Genomic DNA, 16,343 nt, shown 5'->3' on the forward strand with positions numbered 1-16,343 from the left:
TCCCACTGTGCAGATACAAGAGCTATTCCTAGGGGAATTCCACACCAGTGCACGTGTGCAGAATTCACACCCGTCACACATTTCTTTGCTTCCCCACAGAAAAATGACTTTCTGACAAGGAAGCAAAGGGAAGCAGCAAGAGTAGTTACGTGCCCCTTCCCAGCAGTGCAGGCGTGTCATTTCAGGTGCCAAGAGCAGTCATTGGAGAGAGAAATCACTGGGGGGGGGGGGGTGTCTGGGGACACCCCAGTTGGTGCCAGATCAGACCCTCCAGGAGCCAGGGCCAGGTCAAACCCATCCCCCATTCACCCAACCCCTGTGCCTCTGGACCCCCTATACTCAGACCCCCCTCGATGAGCTTCACTTTCTGCACCCAGAACCCCACCACCAAGCCCCCTGGACCCCCCTACTGAACCTCACCCTCTGCATCCAGACCCCCACCCCTGCACCCAGACCACCGTCTACCAAGCCTCAACCCCCAGTACCCAGAACCCCCCACACCCCTACGGAGCCCCTGCGCATCCAGATTTTCCCCCCGCACCCAGACCCTCACTGAGCCACCCACTCGCAGACTGCCCGATACAGAACCCTCTCACCCCACACCTGGATTCCCCCACACTAAGCCCCTCCGCACTTAGATCCTGCCAGGCTGAGCCTGCATGCCCACACCTGGTGTGCCTGGTGTGGAGGGGCAGGGGCCCAGGGCGTTTCTGGGGCAGGCCTGGCCCTTTCACTGTGTGAAGGTCAGGGGCAGCCTCACTGCTGAGTCTATGTCCTGGGGAGATGTGGGGAAAGCAGGGTAATCTCCCACCTCTGTGCAGTCAGCGGCCTGTGCTCCCCACTGCCATGTTGGAGCCTCCACATTTATTTATTGACAAATAAAATGAGCAGAATTTTAAAATATTTTGCACAGAACTTTTATTTTTTTGGTGCAGAATTTTTAATTTTTTGGTGCAGAATTCCCTCAGGAGTAAAGAGCAGGCAAGAGACAGTGCAAAGTCCCCCATTCTCGCCTCCCCCCCTTCCATACTTGTTCAGGAAGCAACTACAGACCAAGGCTCTGATCCTGCAAAGACTTATGGAAGAAGAGGTGGATGAGGCTTTTTTTTAAACAACTAACAAAATCATCCAAAGCACAGGACTTGGTGGTGATGGGGGACTTCAACTATGCAGACATCTGTTCAGAAAATAATACGGTGGGTCACAGATTATCCAACAAGTTCTTGGAATGTATTGGAGACAATATTTTAGTTCAGAAAGTGGAGAAAGCTACTAGGGGAGAGGCTGTTCTAGATTTGATTTTGACAAATAGGGAGGAACTTGTTGAAAATTTGAAAGTGGAAGACAGCTTAGGTAAAAGTGGCCATGAAATTGTAGAGTTCATGATTGTAAGGAATGGTAGGAGGGAAAACAGCACAAAAAAGATAAAGGATTTTAAGAAGGCAGACTTTAGCAAACTCAGGGAGTTGGTAGGTAAGATCCCATGGGAAGTGAGTCTAAGGGGAACAACAATTCAAAAGAGTTGGCAGTTTTTCAGAGACATTATTAAGGGCAGAAGAGCAAACTATAGATAGGAAGTATGGCACTAGACCAGGGATCGGCAACCTTTGGCACGCGGCTTGCCAGGGTAAGCACCCTGGCGGGCTGAGACGGTTTGTTTACCTGCCACGTCTGCAAGTTGGGCCAATCGCGCCTCCCACTGGCCACGGTTTGCCATTCCAGGCTAATGGGGGCGGCGGGAAGCGGTGCAGGCCGAGGGATGTGCCGGTGGGAGCCGCGATCAGCCGAACCTGCGGACGCAGCAGGTAAACAACCGGCCCGGCCCGCCAGGGTGCTTACCCTGGCGAGCCGTGTGCCAAAGGTTGCTGATCCCTGCAATAGACCACCCTGGCTTAATCAAGAGATCTTCAATGATCTGAAACTCAAAAAAGTCCTACAAAAAGTGAAAACTAGGTCAAATTACAAAGGATGAATATAAACAAATAACACAGATATGTAGGGACAAAATTAGAAAGGCCAAGGCACGAAATGAGATTAAACCAGTGTGACAAAGTTCTGTCCTTGACTCCTTGGGTCCTGCGTTTCCTGATGGATTTTGCTAGCCTCAGAGGCTCACTGTGACCCTCCACATAGCCCTTCTCTCTCTAGAGGCAAGGGTCACAGTCTACTGAGCCATTTTCATCATAAGCCAGCAAGGGAGGTAAGGAGAAACAACCCTCCCTCGCACAGTCTCTGTTGTCTCCCAGTATCAGTGATTAATCAGGGAGGGGAGGGGGGAGCCCGGGCCCACCCTCTACTCCGTGCTCCAGCCCAGGGACCCTAAAATTAGAAGCTATGGAAGCTGACTTTTTGGAAATAGGACGTGTACAATTCCCTGGGCTACTTCCGCACAGCAGCCCCCCACTCAATATCTTCTTCACAATTACCTCAGGGCCTCCTTCCTTGCACCTGATATGGATTCATACTATTTCGTTCCTCCAACAGCACAGCTCCCTCCTATAGCGCCTGACACCCACACCGCACTGACTAACTGGGAGGCTTTTAACTAGTTCCAGACAGTCCCTGATTGGCTTCAGGTGTCCCAATCAATCTAGCTATCTCCACTACCTTCTAGAAGGATCTTAATTGGCCCCAGGTGTCTTGATTAACCTGGAGCAACTGCCATTTGGTTACCATGGTAGCAGGGATTTGTTTAGCCTGGGGCTAACATACCTGTTCCTCACTACTTTACTGTAGCCATCTGGCCTTGCCCCATCACACTAGCTAAAGACATAGAGGGTAACTAGAAAATATTCTATAAATACCTTAGAAGCAAGAGGAAGGCCAAGGACAGGGTAGGCCCATGACTCAATGAGGGGGGGGGGAAATAATAACAGTAAATGTGGAAATGGCAGAAATATGAAATGACTTTTTTCTTTCAGTTTTCACCAAAAAGATTAGTAACGATTGGATCTCTAACATAGTGAATGCCAGTGAAAATGAGGTAGAATCAGAGGCTAAAATAGGGAAAGAACAAGTTAAAAGTTACTAAGACAAGTTAGATGTCTTCAAGTCACTGGAGCCTGATGAAATACATCCTAGAATACTCAAGGAGCTGACTGATGGGGTATCTGAGCCATTAGCGATTATCTTCAAAAAGTCATGGAAGACGGGAGAGATTCCAGAGAACTGGAAAAGGGCATATATAGTGCCTATCTATAAAAAGGGAAATAATGGGAATTACAGACCAGTCAACTTAACTTCAGTACCTGGAAAGATAATGGAGCAAATAATTAAGCAATCAATTTGCAGACACCTAGAAGATAATGAGGTGATAAGTTACAATCAGCATGGATTTGTCAAGAACAAATCATGTCAAACCACCCTAATAGCTTTCTCTGACAGGGTAACAAGCCTTGTGGATAGGGGAGAAGCGGTAGATGCGGTATATCTTGACTTTAGTAAGACTTTTGATACTCTCTCACATGACCTTCTCATAAACAAACTAGGGAAATACAATCTAGATGGAGCTACTGTAAGGTAGGTGCATAACTGGTTGGAATACCATTCCCAGAGAGTAGTTATCAGTGGTTCACAGTCAAGCTGGAAGGGCATAACGAGTGGGGTCCTGCAGGAATCAGTTCCGGGTCCAGTTCTGTTCAATATCTTCATCAATTATTTAGATAATGGCACAGAGTGTACACTTATAAAATTTGCGGCGATACCAAGTTGGGAGGGGTTGAAAGTGCTTTGGAGGACAGAATTAAAATTCAAAATGATCGGGACAAACTGGAGAAATGGTCTGAAGAAAATAGGATGAATTTCAATAATGACAAATGCAAAGTACTCCACTGAGGCAGGAACAATCAGTTGCACACATACTAGATGGGAGATGACTGCCTGAGAAGGAGTACTGCAGAGAAGGATCTGGGAGTCATAGTGAGTCACAAACTAAATGTGAGTGAACAGTGTAACACTGTTGCAAAGAAAGTGAACATCATTCTGGGATGTATTAGCAGGAGTGTTGTAAGCAAGACACAAGAAGCAATTCTTCCGCTCTTCTCCACCCTGATTAGGCCTCAACTGGATTACTGTGTCCAACTCTGGGCGCCACATTTCAGGAAAGATGTGGACAAATTGGAGAAAGTCCAGAGAAGAGCAACAAAAATTATTAAAGGTTTAGAAAACATGACCTCTGAGGGAAGATTGAAAAAATTGGGTTTGTTTAGTTTGGAGAAGAGAAGACTGAGAGAGGGCATGATAACAGTTTTCAAGTACATCAAAGGTTGTTACAAGGAGCAGGGGGGAAATTATTCTCCTGAACCTCTGAGGATAGGACAAGAAACAGTGGGCTTAAATTGCAGCAAGAGCGATTTAGGTTGGATATTAGGAAAAACGTCTTAACTGTCAGGATGGTTAAGCACTGGAATAAATTGCCCAAGGAGGTTGTGGAATCTCCATCATTGCAGATTTTTAAGAGTAGGTTAGACAAACACCTGTCAGGGATGGTCTAGAGATAATACTTAGTCCTGCCATGAGTGCAGGGGACTGGACTAGATGACCTCTCAAGGTCCTTTCCAGTCCTACGATTCTATGATAAAGTTAATTGTATGTTCCATGGGTAGCCCTAATAAAGCAACACAATTACTCACAGTGCAGAAAGTTCAACGAAAGCATGAATCTTTGCAGGATCAGGGTCCTATCTTCGCACTTCTTGAGGTAAAGGGCTGGGGAGGGGTGGGTATGTGGGGGAAATGGTCAGGTGCCACCTGGGAGAGCACGTGGGGTCTCAGAAGGGGTGGGCTTTAGCTCCAATACCTCTTCCACGTTGTCTGGCAGATTGATGCTGATGGCAGACCTAAGTGTATCCTTCCCTCTAAAAAGGAGTAGGAGCCACATCAGCGTATGCTCCTTCCAATTCTAAAGGATTCACACAGAAATAACGCCCCAGGGGACTGGCAATGGTGGAACTGCCTGACCCAGCACTGCTGTTTCTAGCCACGAGGCAGCTGCATTATAGTAAGATCAAATTCATATCACAGACCAAACAAGCTCCCACATGACTAGTTAGCAAAATGTAAACAATCAAATCTCCCCTTGAATGACTCATCTGACCTTTAATGCACAAAAGCTTCCCCTCATTTCTGTTTTAACTGTAAACACATTTGTACTTGCTTACAACACATTTGCAGCAGACTGCTGCACTTCTAGTAATTAAAAGAAGCCTCTATCCGCCTCTTGCACCCTCAAAACTCCTGGGTGATGTTTTACCCAGCCTGCTAGGCACATTAGACTGTAAGGTCTCTGCCTCAAAGGCATGTGTGGGTAGAGGGGGCACTCAGTCCACATGTTTGGGCTTAACCCAATTTTTGTGTTTCGTTTTCTACTGTTTTATTTTTAACTTTGTATTTTTAAACAACATGGGATAGATTGTATTACCAGAGGAGTGATTTCAAAACATTTTGGATCCGATTCTGATCCCAGGTATAATAGAGGAAACATACTACAATCTACTGAAGGTAATGGGTTTACTCTAGATGTACATCAGAATTTCGCCCTTTGTTTCTCTGATATGAAATCAATACGTTAAGCCTAGGATTTTCAAAGGTGCCTAAGGGAGGGATGTACCAATTCCCATGGAGTTTCAATGGCAGGTAGGCACCTAACTCTCTTACAATCCTTTGAAATTTTATAGATATGCACATAATACTTACATTAAAGTGAAATTCAGAAATAAACCATAATCTAATGCCTACGATTTCCCATAGAATCAAAAACTTACAAATCATTAAATTTCTCCAGTGTTACATCTGGTGTGAACACATCCAATATTCCAATAACCTAAAAACAGGAGAGAGAAAAAACAGAAATATATGGATTAAGATTTCATCAACACAAAATCCCCAAGCCACATAATAAATGAAGAAATATAGTGGAGAACATTACCAAAATGAGACATTAGTTACAAACATAAAGATGAGAAGTAGCTTGCCTATAGCAAAACACAGAACTTCTAGTGTAAAGCAGGTCTGTCACCCATTATCCATCAATTTTCACCTCCATCACTAGGTCTGCTTGACCTAAGGATAACAAGCTTTAAACATACAGTTTTTTTATATATAAGCAAGGTTGAGTGATAATTATATAAAACAGCCAATAAAACCTCTCATCCTGAAGGATTCCAAAGTGTTTTACAAACAAACTAAAACTTTGCCACACTGTACACACAGGAATAGTCCATCATTGTTATTCAGTCACCTCTGGGGAAAAGTGAGCCAACTGTGGGTCAATGCATAGTAACACTAAACAATTTAGGATAGCAAATAAAATGAATTTTCCAAATTCATCTGCAGGGAAATTTTGGTAGGCAGAATATAATTCCCAGAATGGAATTTGGTCAGGACCCTGGGACTAAACTTGTTTATTCCTGTGAAAAGGGCTAATTGGCCTTAAGTGACCATAAGTCATCAAGAATGCAACTGGGAATTTAACAGCTCTATATCTTGGATTCTCCTTAACAATACTCGGTGTGTCTCAACAAAACTGTAATAAAATGTATAAAATAAACATGTCTTTCCCTGATTTTCCACTAGTAAATCCTTCAGTGGAATGAGACCAGTTGGCTGGATATACTTACAATCACTGCCAATACTCCACTCAAGTAAATTAACCATCAGTAAATTAAATATTGGAAAAATACAATAATCAGGACTAGCAGCTTATCATGCTTTGTAGCATTACTATGAAATTAAGGATCAACATTAGAAACTATTTTAAAACCTGCTTTGAGAAATGCCAAATTGCCTCTTTCCTTCCAGTACTTAAGAGGTATTACCAAAGATCTTTAAAAAACAAAACAGGAAGTGCAGCGAAGAAGGGGTGAAATAAATAAAGATAAGGAATAGGATTTCTTTCATTTAAATCTTTAAATATAAAAAGTCTTCTCTCCCCTTCAAAAATCCCTTACACACAAACTGTCACCTTTTTCAATTATTTCAAAAGTTTACAGGAGGAGTTCTTAAAGTTAGCCTGGACGCAATCAAAATACTATGGTGATGAGTGCGGTAGAAACCCCTACATATTAAATACCCTGATACAAAAGCTTTATCTCTGCATCCATGCTGAATCTTTGGAAGCTCTACTAAGCATGTCATTTTCCTGGAGTTTGTAATATAGTCTTTTTGAAGCCATTAAAAGAACAATACAAAAATGAAAGAATCATCCCACTAAACATTAATAAGACCCATTACTAGACCATCAAAAATAAAGTAAAAGAGGATGTATGTATTCAAAACCATGCTTTAAAGTGCTGAGGTTATAGCAAGTATTTTATTTTTCAGATTTCTACAGCAGAGTTTTATAAATATCCACCATAGAAACTTTTCACTCATGATGCAGAAAGTGACACCAAAGCTGAATCATGGAATTCTAAAGGCTAGTTAAAACTGTGCATGTACACTTTTCTAAAGCTGCACCTTGCTGAATCTAAATTTCAAAAATTCTTAAAATATATATAGATAGCATCTAAAGAGTGTGTCATTAGAAATGGAAAGTTAGTATTTGAACTTCAACCTGGTCCATCAAGTGCTTTCTATTCCCATTAAAACCCACTACTTCCTGTGAAGAAGTGATCCTTGTCCTCTAACCAATAAGCTTTCTGTGTCCTCATTTACCCGAACTGTTGCCCTATGTCTTGTCTATCTTAGATTGTAAGCTACATGATGGTGACAGCAGGCTTCAGCAGGAAAAGTAATTGATACCGCAGAAGATGAGGCAATGTATGGATGCTGCATCACATGGATTTGCAACCAGTATCCTTAAGGCAAACAAAGCATGGGAACCTGTATTATGCTCCTGTTCTTGTTGTGAAACATGGGAAGCTGGAAAAGGTGTTTCAACAGAAAATACCAGCCAAAAATCGCTCATTAAAATTCCCCTTCATCTCCCATTAAAGTTAGTGGGAGTATATTAGTTACTTGGACTATCCTGTTCGTTAAAAGCAGGATTTGTCCTGAGAGGCGAAGAACTGAGCTCATACTTTTCAGGTAAACTGGCAAACTAATTGAGACAAGCTTGTCATCTGTCTTTGTTGTTGCAAATCCTCTGAATTGAAAAGACCAGGGAAAGAGCAGCAACTCCAGTCTAAACATCTTGAAGGAAATTTCAAAAGACCAATGTAGAGAGCAAAATAGGAACTGAACACAGAATATTTTTATAAACAAACAATGGATGGTAGTCCCTCTTAGTCATACCCATTTGATTCGATAAACTAGTTTCTTCTTTTTCATAATGGATTTTCTAAAGCAACATCATTGAAACTGACATGGATAAGTCAGACTAAGAATAATTAATCATTTATAAATATCAAAGAGAGAACTCTGTTTCCTTCTCATCAGTGACCTTTATTTAATAGCTGTGTTTCAGAGTTTTTCCCTAACTAGAATATAGTTATCAATATTTCCATTTATGTCACAGCTTACTACAGATACAAAATAAAATAAATACTCTAAGGAAGATGTAATTTCAGTGACTAATGCAAATATAAGAAAAATGACTGGATAGTATGTTGGAAATATTCTTCTCCATAATACCCTGCAAAAACATTTGCTACCATGGAATGCCATCCCTCTATTAAATATAAGGTACTTAAACATAATGACTGACATAAAGACCAGTTTGGATAGTAAAGCACAAATGACACGTGGGCTTATTTCTTTTATAACTTGGTATGTATAAAATAAAATAGAAAATACCTTGAAGTTATCAACAATGATATAGAGGCCAGGTCACTGATACAGAGCAATCTGGAAGACTCAGTAAGCTGGGCACAAGCAAATAACATGCGTTTTAATACAGCTACATGTAATGTATACATTTAGGAGAAAAGAATGTAGGTCACACTTAGAAGATGGAGGACTCTATTCTGGGAAGCAATGGCGCTGGAACTGGGAAAGGGAGCAGTGGGCAATGCCCCCCCCCCACACACTTTTAAAAGTGGGAGGGCCATGCCCCCCACTTTTTAACAAAAAAACAAAAAACAAAAACAAAAAAACCCACCATGAGTTTGGTCCCCCAGAGGCGATCCATGCCTGCCCATAGTGGGCACAGTGAGGGCAGTGGCTTCAGCAGATGTTACTGAGCATGCTCAGTCCATCTGAGCCTGCTTAGTACAAGCCAAGCACCAAATCTTTGCGGGCATGTGACCCTGCATCCGGCCCCACGCTTCTACAAAGGTTCCAGTGCCCTTACTGGGAAGTGGTGACTGAAAAAGATTTGGGGTCATGGTGGATAATCAGCTGAACATGAGCTCCCAGGGCAAAGCTGTGGCCAAAAGGGCTAATGCTATCTTTGGATGCATAAACAGAAGAATCTCAAGTAGGAGCACAGAGGTTATTTTACCACCTTCTTTGGCACTGGTGCAACCCTGCTGAAATACTGTGTCCAGTTCTGGTATCCACAATTCAAGAAGGATGTTAATAAATTGGAGAGGGCTCAGAGAAGAGCGAAAAGAATGATTACAGGATTAGAACACGTGCCTTATAACAATAGACTCAGGGAGCTCAATCTATTTAACTTAAGAAAGCGACGGTTAAAGGGTGACTTCAATCTAGCAGACAAGGTATAACAAAATCCAATGGCTGGAAGTTGAAGCTAGACAAATTTAGACTGGAAATAAGGAGTAAATGTTTTACAATGAGGATAATTAACCACTGGAACAATTTACCAAGGGTTATGGTGGAGTCTCCATCACTGACAATTTTTAAAATCGAGATTGTTTTTAAATATATGCTCTAGTTCAAAAGGAATTATTTTGAGAAGTTCTATAGCCTTGATCACAAGGAGCCTTCTGGCCTTGGAATCAATGAAAAAACATTCTTCAATTATATTTTGATTGCTTCCAATGAAGTGGGTTCTATCCCACGAAAGCTTATGCCGAAGTAAATTTGTTAGTCTCTAAGGTGCCACAAGGACTCCTCGTTGTCTTCACCAGTGTGTTACCCGAAATTGGGCCAGCTAGTAAGCTTAGGTAGGACTAATGACCCACCAGAGTTTGGCAGAAAGCAGCACGTTTATTATACTGATAGCTAAGCTCAAAAGAAAGCGGGTGGGGCTACACTCACACTCACATACTCACGCTCCCAGGACAGGCACAGCACTGGAGATGTCAGGATCCTTCAAGGTAAGTGTCCCAGAGCGTAGCGATGAATGGTGCGATGAAGGTAAGTCTTCCCGAGGCACGATGAAATGCAACACGGCAAACCACTGGCCAGGTGGTCCGGGCGAAGGGCCTTCATGGGAGGTACAATCTTGTGAGTGCACTCCCAAGCACATGGCCCCTTCCCCTTTTATGGACCTGCTCCTCATGGCCTGCGACTAGAGATGACTTGGCCACATCTGGTTGGTCACACTCCACCCACCTTGGGCAGTATCCATGCATTTGGTGTGTGATCACTGCCTAATCAGAGTCCCAGACACCTTGTCTACCTTGGAACTCTTCTGATCTTCCAGCTGCTCAAGCAGCCCATTCATCCCACAAGCATTCCAGGAGGGAGAGGAGGGGGAAAGCCACTTCACAGGTATTCAAAGAGGGAGAGGAGACAAAAGGGGGGGGAGGTGTAACAGACCTTTTGAACATACAGGTTATACAGAGCATACAGATCACTGCTGCTCCTACAACACAGTGCACTTGCTATTATTAGAGATGCAAGTTCTGTGGACAAGGAATGCTACTATGAGATACCACTGGAAAAGGTCTATGTCTATGGGAGACACTAGCAGTGATGCTCTCCTCCAGTGTCTCACTTTTACCAATCAGTTTTTAAGATGAGATTTCTGGCATGGACTAGCACAATGAGGTGTGTATGCCATCAACCCATGGTCACCTGAGTGATTGATTATTTTATCCTGTGTTCATTGGTTCCTTGTAAACTCAGTGAAAGCCCCTCCACCATCCCTTTAAAGACAAATCCAAAGTGGTGTCAATGGTATGGGGAAAAAAAATCAAACTCAGATTTTCTTGTTCAATATTAGTGTCTTGCGTAGCGCCCCCCCACCCCGTTCTCCTTCTCCGATAGAGTAGGAGGAGCTATTTTGAGGATAAAGTAGTAGTATGACTTATCTTGAAAATCTGGAGTGCAAGGTAACAAAGAGAATAGCAATAAAATTCAATTGCTGTCAGGAATTGTTAGTAGCAGCTTGCAACACCATGTTTAAGAATATTTCCAGAAGAACAGATTCTGAAAGAAGGTCTAGGGATAGAGAAGGCAAGACAGTCAACACTAAGTTGTTAAAAGAATTGATTCCTGGCAAGCAAAAGGATGGATTTCTTTACATACTACTGTGACACAGAGACCCCTTGGCAAAGGGTTCCCTGTTCTTTGCAAACAAGTCTCACCCCAGACCTGACAAACTCACCACACCAAACACATCATACAGGATGTATATCCTTGAAGAGTAACACGTAAGGTATCTACAGAAAGCTCATAACTGGTCAAGATTCATAATCATTGTATGTATGGGTAATATTTAAGGACTAATGTATTTATATTGAAAGTATGCTCTATGAACTTGGAGTAAAAGTTAGGGCTTGTTTACACTGCAGCTTTGGCAACGAAACAGTGGAGGTGAACACACTGCAAGGCCACTTTAGGCAACAAAATTCCTCAGTTTCAGCGACAAAATAAAACCACCTCAATGAGTCAGAGCTTTTTATGCAAAAGTTTTGTTGCCAAAGTGCCAGTGTAGACACTGCACTTGATTTTATCGCTTTAATTGAGGGTGTCCCACAATGCCCATCCTGACCGCTCTGGTCAGCAGTTCCAACTCTGCTGCCCTGCAGCCAGGTAAGCAACCATCCGCCCCTCCTCCTTTAAAGCCCTGGGAATTTTTGAAATTCCACTTCCTGTTTGCATGACATGGAGAGCTCACATCGAGTCTGCCCAGCTGACCATGGTAGCTCCATGCAGCAAATGCTCTCCTGCTTGAACCAATGCAGAGCTGCTGGATCTGCTCAGTATTTGGGGAGAGGAAGGTGTGCAGTCCCAGCTGCACTCCAGCCGTAGGAATTTCTATACCTACGGGCAGATTTCTTGAGGCTTGTGCGAAAAGGGCTATGATCAGGACATGATGTACGCATACTAGAAGGCAAGGGAGGAAAACCATTGCTCCGGTGCTGAGCCTCAGACCTGCCATTTTTACAAGGAGTTGGATGCTATCCTCGGCAGCGACCCCACCTCCACTGCCAAGAGCCCTTTGGATACTTCATCGGGGATGGAACCGGCAGAAAGTGGACCTAACCCAGAGGACGAAGTCATTGACGAAGAGGTGGAGGCAGACAACAATGTGGAGCCAGGGCCGGATTAACCCGTAGGCTAATAAGGCTATAACCTTAGGCCCTTCTATTTTTAGGCCCTAATGTAGGCCCTCCATTCCATACTGAAGTAATAACTGAGCGATGGTAGTGGGGCCATCAGAATTTTTTTGTCTCATTAGATATTGCTTTGGACAAATTAATCCATCAAGATTGTGAATTCAATTTATGGTGGTTGTGATTTTGTCTTTATGGGCTAAAGAAGTGGTTGTGGGCCCAAGCAATATTGAACTTTGTACACAGTAGGCCTACACTGGACAATAGAAACCATGTCGAAGAAAGGAGGATGGTAGAAATTGAAGGAGGCCAAAGAAAGATGGCAAAGACAAGATGTAGTGCTGAAAGGTACTCCTTCTCTCCTAACTATTTTTCCTCCTATTAAGTTTGGTGGCGAAGAAGTCCAGGTGAATACCAGCCCAAGTGAACCTGCTGCACCTGTGCCTGATGAAAAGGAGCAGCCTCCTGTGACTTCTCTAGCTGCAGTCTCACCCCACTCCTCTGAAGACTTTCCCAGTGATAGTAATACAAAAATATTCTTCTCCAACGATCCAGGCAAGTGGGACATGACTTCTCAAGATCTCACTGCACACTGGACTCAGAAGGGCCAACAGAAATGCCAGAATCTAGATGCTGACTTTTCATTGACAAAGTGAGAGTACACCAATCAGAATAGTTATCTGACCAAATCAGTGTTTGAATATGTGAAGCCTAGCAAACAGATTGGCAAGCGAGAATGGCTCATCTATTCGCCTTCTAAGAAAAAAATGTACTGTTTTTATTGCCGCCTGTTTCCTGATACCAAAAAGTGGGGAATGGTCTGTGAAGGCTTCAGTGGTTGGAAGAATACTGCATACATTACCAAACATGCAATGAGTGAGCAGCATACATTGTCAGTTAACAGCTACCACGCCCGAAAGTAAGTTAGTGGCAGGATTGATACCCAAATGGAAAACCAGTTTTTGGAAGCTCGTGCTTATTGGAAGAACATTCTCAGATGCGTAGCTGAAACCATAGTTTTTCTTGCTGACTGTGGTCTGCCATTCTGTGGCTCAGATGATACTGTTGGATCGAAACACAATGGCAATTACCTTGGCGTTCTAGAGCTAATTGCTAAGTTTGATCCTTTCTTAGCTCAGCACATCAATCAACATGCAAATCATGGGAAAGGCCATACATTTATCAAAGACTATTTGTGATGAATTCATTACACCACTGGCAAAGACGACGCTATCAGCCATTATAGATGAGATCAAAGATGTGGGATATTTTTCAGTGTCCATCGGCTCAACACCGGATGTGTCACATGTAGATCAGCTGACTGTCATCTTGCGTTATGTGCTACCCAGTAGACCAGTTGAGTGTTTCATGACCTTCATAAACATCACTAGCCACATTGGGGAGAAACTTGCCCTGTACCTACTCGATTTCCTCACCAAATGGGATTGACATCAGCCTTTGTTTTGGCCAAAGCGATGACAATGCAAGTAATATGAGTGGCAAATATTCAGGGATGCAGGCAAGGATAAAAGAGCGCAATGCTTTGGTTGATTACATACCATGTGCTGCACACTCACTCAACCTTGTTGGCCAGTCTGCCATGGATTGTTGTGTTGAAGCAGTTTCTTTTTTTGGATTTGTCCAAGAATTGTATAATTTTTTCTCTGCATCAACCAGTCGTTGGATGATTCTCAGAGATTCACTACCAAAGGGATGCCCAGTGCCCAAATCACTCTCAGGGATGTGGTGGAGTGCCAACGCTGAAGCTGTGAATGCAGTTTTTCTGGGATACCCCAACATCCTTGAAGTGCTAGAGAGCAAAAATCAGCAACAAGAAAAGATGCGAAGATCCTGAGTGATGCAATGCACACTTTGGAAACTGATATTTTGTGTGCGGTCTGGAATGATATACTTCAGCCATTCAGCAGGTGCAGTCAAAGCTTGCAAAGTGTTGAAATTAACCTTTCCACTGCTGTAAACCTAATGTGGAGTCTTGGAACTGTTCTTCAACAAATGAAGGATAGTTCTGCTGAGTATGAAATTCAGGGGGCTGCAAGGACTGCTAACCATGAGTATAAGTCAGCCAAACGCCGCAAAAGACAGAAGACATGCAATGATGCAACTGCCCACTCATTCAGTGACAAGGAGGCCTTCAGAGTTAATACCTTCATCACAATCATTGACAAACTGAAGAGTTCATTAGAACATCGGATCGAGGCTTACAAAAATATTGACAAAACCTTTAGTGTACAGAAATTTTTCGCCTAACATTTCAAGTTCTGAAGTCAGTGAAGGTGTCAGAAGTACCCAGACTATCTCCCAGTAGATTTTACTAAAGAATTTCTTCAATTTGTTGAATTCACATCACTCTCAGATATAGAGAGAAAAGATGACAAAAGCAAATCTATTTGGATGTAGCAAGTTATCACTGAATCCAATGTGATAGAATGTTTCCCAATTGTTGAAACTGCATTACAGCTGTATTTGTCACTAATGATCACTAACTGTAGTGGAGAATGTTCCTTCTCTCTTCTAACAAGGATCAAAAATGTCCTCCACTCCACCATGACTCAAGAGCATCCCAGTGCTTTGTCCCTCTTGAGCACTGAGAATGAAATTGTCAGGTCTTTGAATGACGATGACATCATTCATGTCTTTGCCACAGCTAAAGCTAGGGGAAAACAATTATTTGTTTGAAGAATGGAGTGTAGTGAGAGTAGAATAAATGTATTAACTTTACATAAATAAATAATATGTAAATATGTATGTAGATAAATGTTTGATGACTTCATAATTTTTTGCAATATATAATTCATACTTAGGCCCTTCCCTCCCATTAGCCTTAGGCCCCTCATAACTTTAATCCAGCCCTTTGTGGAGCCCACAGCAGGGTCACGCAGTGGTGTGTCCAGTCAGGAGCTGTTCTCTACTCCAGGGGTGTCTAGCCAGTCTCAGCAGTCGCACTCTGGCAAGCAAGACGCAGGAGAGGAAACCCCTGGTAAGTGGTTTTGCTTTGTGAAGTGCGGAGGTGTATTGAGGGCATAGAAATGTACAAGGCTGGCCGTGTTACTATGTGTTCAACATTTCCCCATGCAGCTAAGCAGTATGGCGAAAGAGGATGTTGATGCACATGGAGATTTCATGGGAATCCTCCTGAAAAATCTCTGGGAAACTTTCCTGGAGGTACTCGGCAATCCTCTGCAGAAGGTTCCTTGGCAGAGCTGCTTTGTCCCTTTCCTGAGCCATTCTGCAATTACTTGCACAGGGACCAAAGCAGCACACAGGTGAGCAGCACAGGGACCGGGGCATGTAGTAGATGCACTCTTGCTTCCCTACTTACTCTCAGGAGTGAGATATCTGGTACAACCACGCGCACATGTCGAAAAGGATGGAAAAATTTTAAATATTGTCCCTAGTCGACTGCACTGCATCCCTTTCATATTGCTTTTCTCCCCATGTAAAATGCACCTCGCCCCTGGGTAAACTCACCATGCATGTGTGCTTGTCAAGGGTCAGTGAAAAAGTAATTGGTATGTTATTAGAGGTGTATTTTACTATTCTTGAACCACTCCTTACTGCTATCTAAGTTTCCTGTGTAAGGCATTAAGGGGTACATTGGATCTCCAGGATCACTATGGGCATTTCAACATCCCTTACTGTAATCTTCTGGTCTGGAAAGAAAGCCCCCGCTTGCAGCTTTCTGTACAGGCTGGTGTTCCTGAAGATACGTGTGTCATGCACCTTTCTGGACCACCCTGCATTAATGTCAGTAAAACGCCTGCAGTGATCCACAAGCACCTGCAACACCATGGAGAAGTACCCCTTCCTATTGATGTACTCCATCGCAAGGTGGTCCAGTGCCAAAATTGGAATATGAGTGCCATCTATTGCCCCTCAACAGTTAGGGAAACCCATTTCTGCAAAGCCATCCACTATTTCTCGCACATTGCCAAGAGTCTTGGTCCTTCACAACAGGATGCGATTAATGGCCCTGATA

At 43.1% G+C, this 16,343-nt stretch overlaps 1 protein-coding gene across 1 annotated transcript in view; it reads right to left on the reverse strand.

Moving 5' to 3' along the window:
• MAPK12 (mitogen-activated protein kinase 12) overlaps window positions 1-16,343 on the reverse strand; it is a 70,784-nt gene that overhangs the window by 36,696 nt on the left and 17,745 nt on the right. The window contains exon 3 of the mRNA XM_065404039.1: window positions 5,762-5,820. Coding sequence (XP_065260111.1) covers window positions 5,762-5,820 — 59 coding nt within the window. The remainder of the gene's footprint in view (window positions 1-5,761; window positions 5,821-16,343) is intronic.

The sequence above is a fragment of the Emys orbicularis genome, chromosome 1, assembly GCF_028017835.1.
Source record: "Emys orbicularis isolate rEmyOrb1 chromosome 1, rEmyOrb1.hap1, whole genome shotgun sequence".
NCBI classification, from domain to species: domain Eukaryota; kingdom Metazoa; phylum Chordata; order Testudines; family Emydidae; genus Emys; species Emys orbicularis.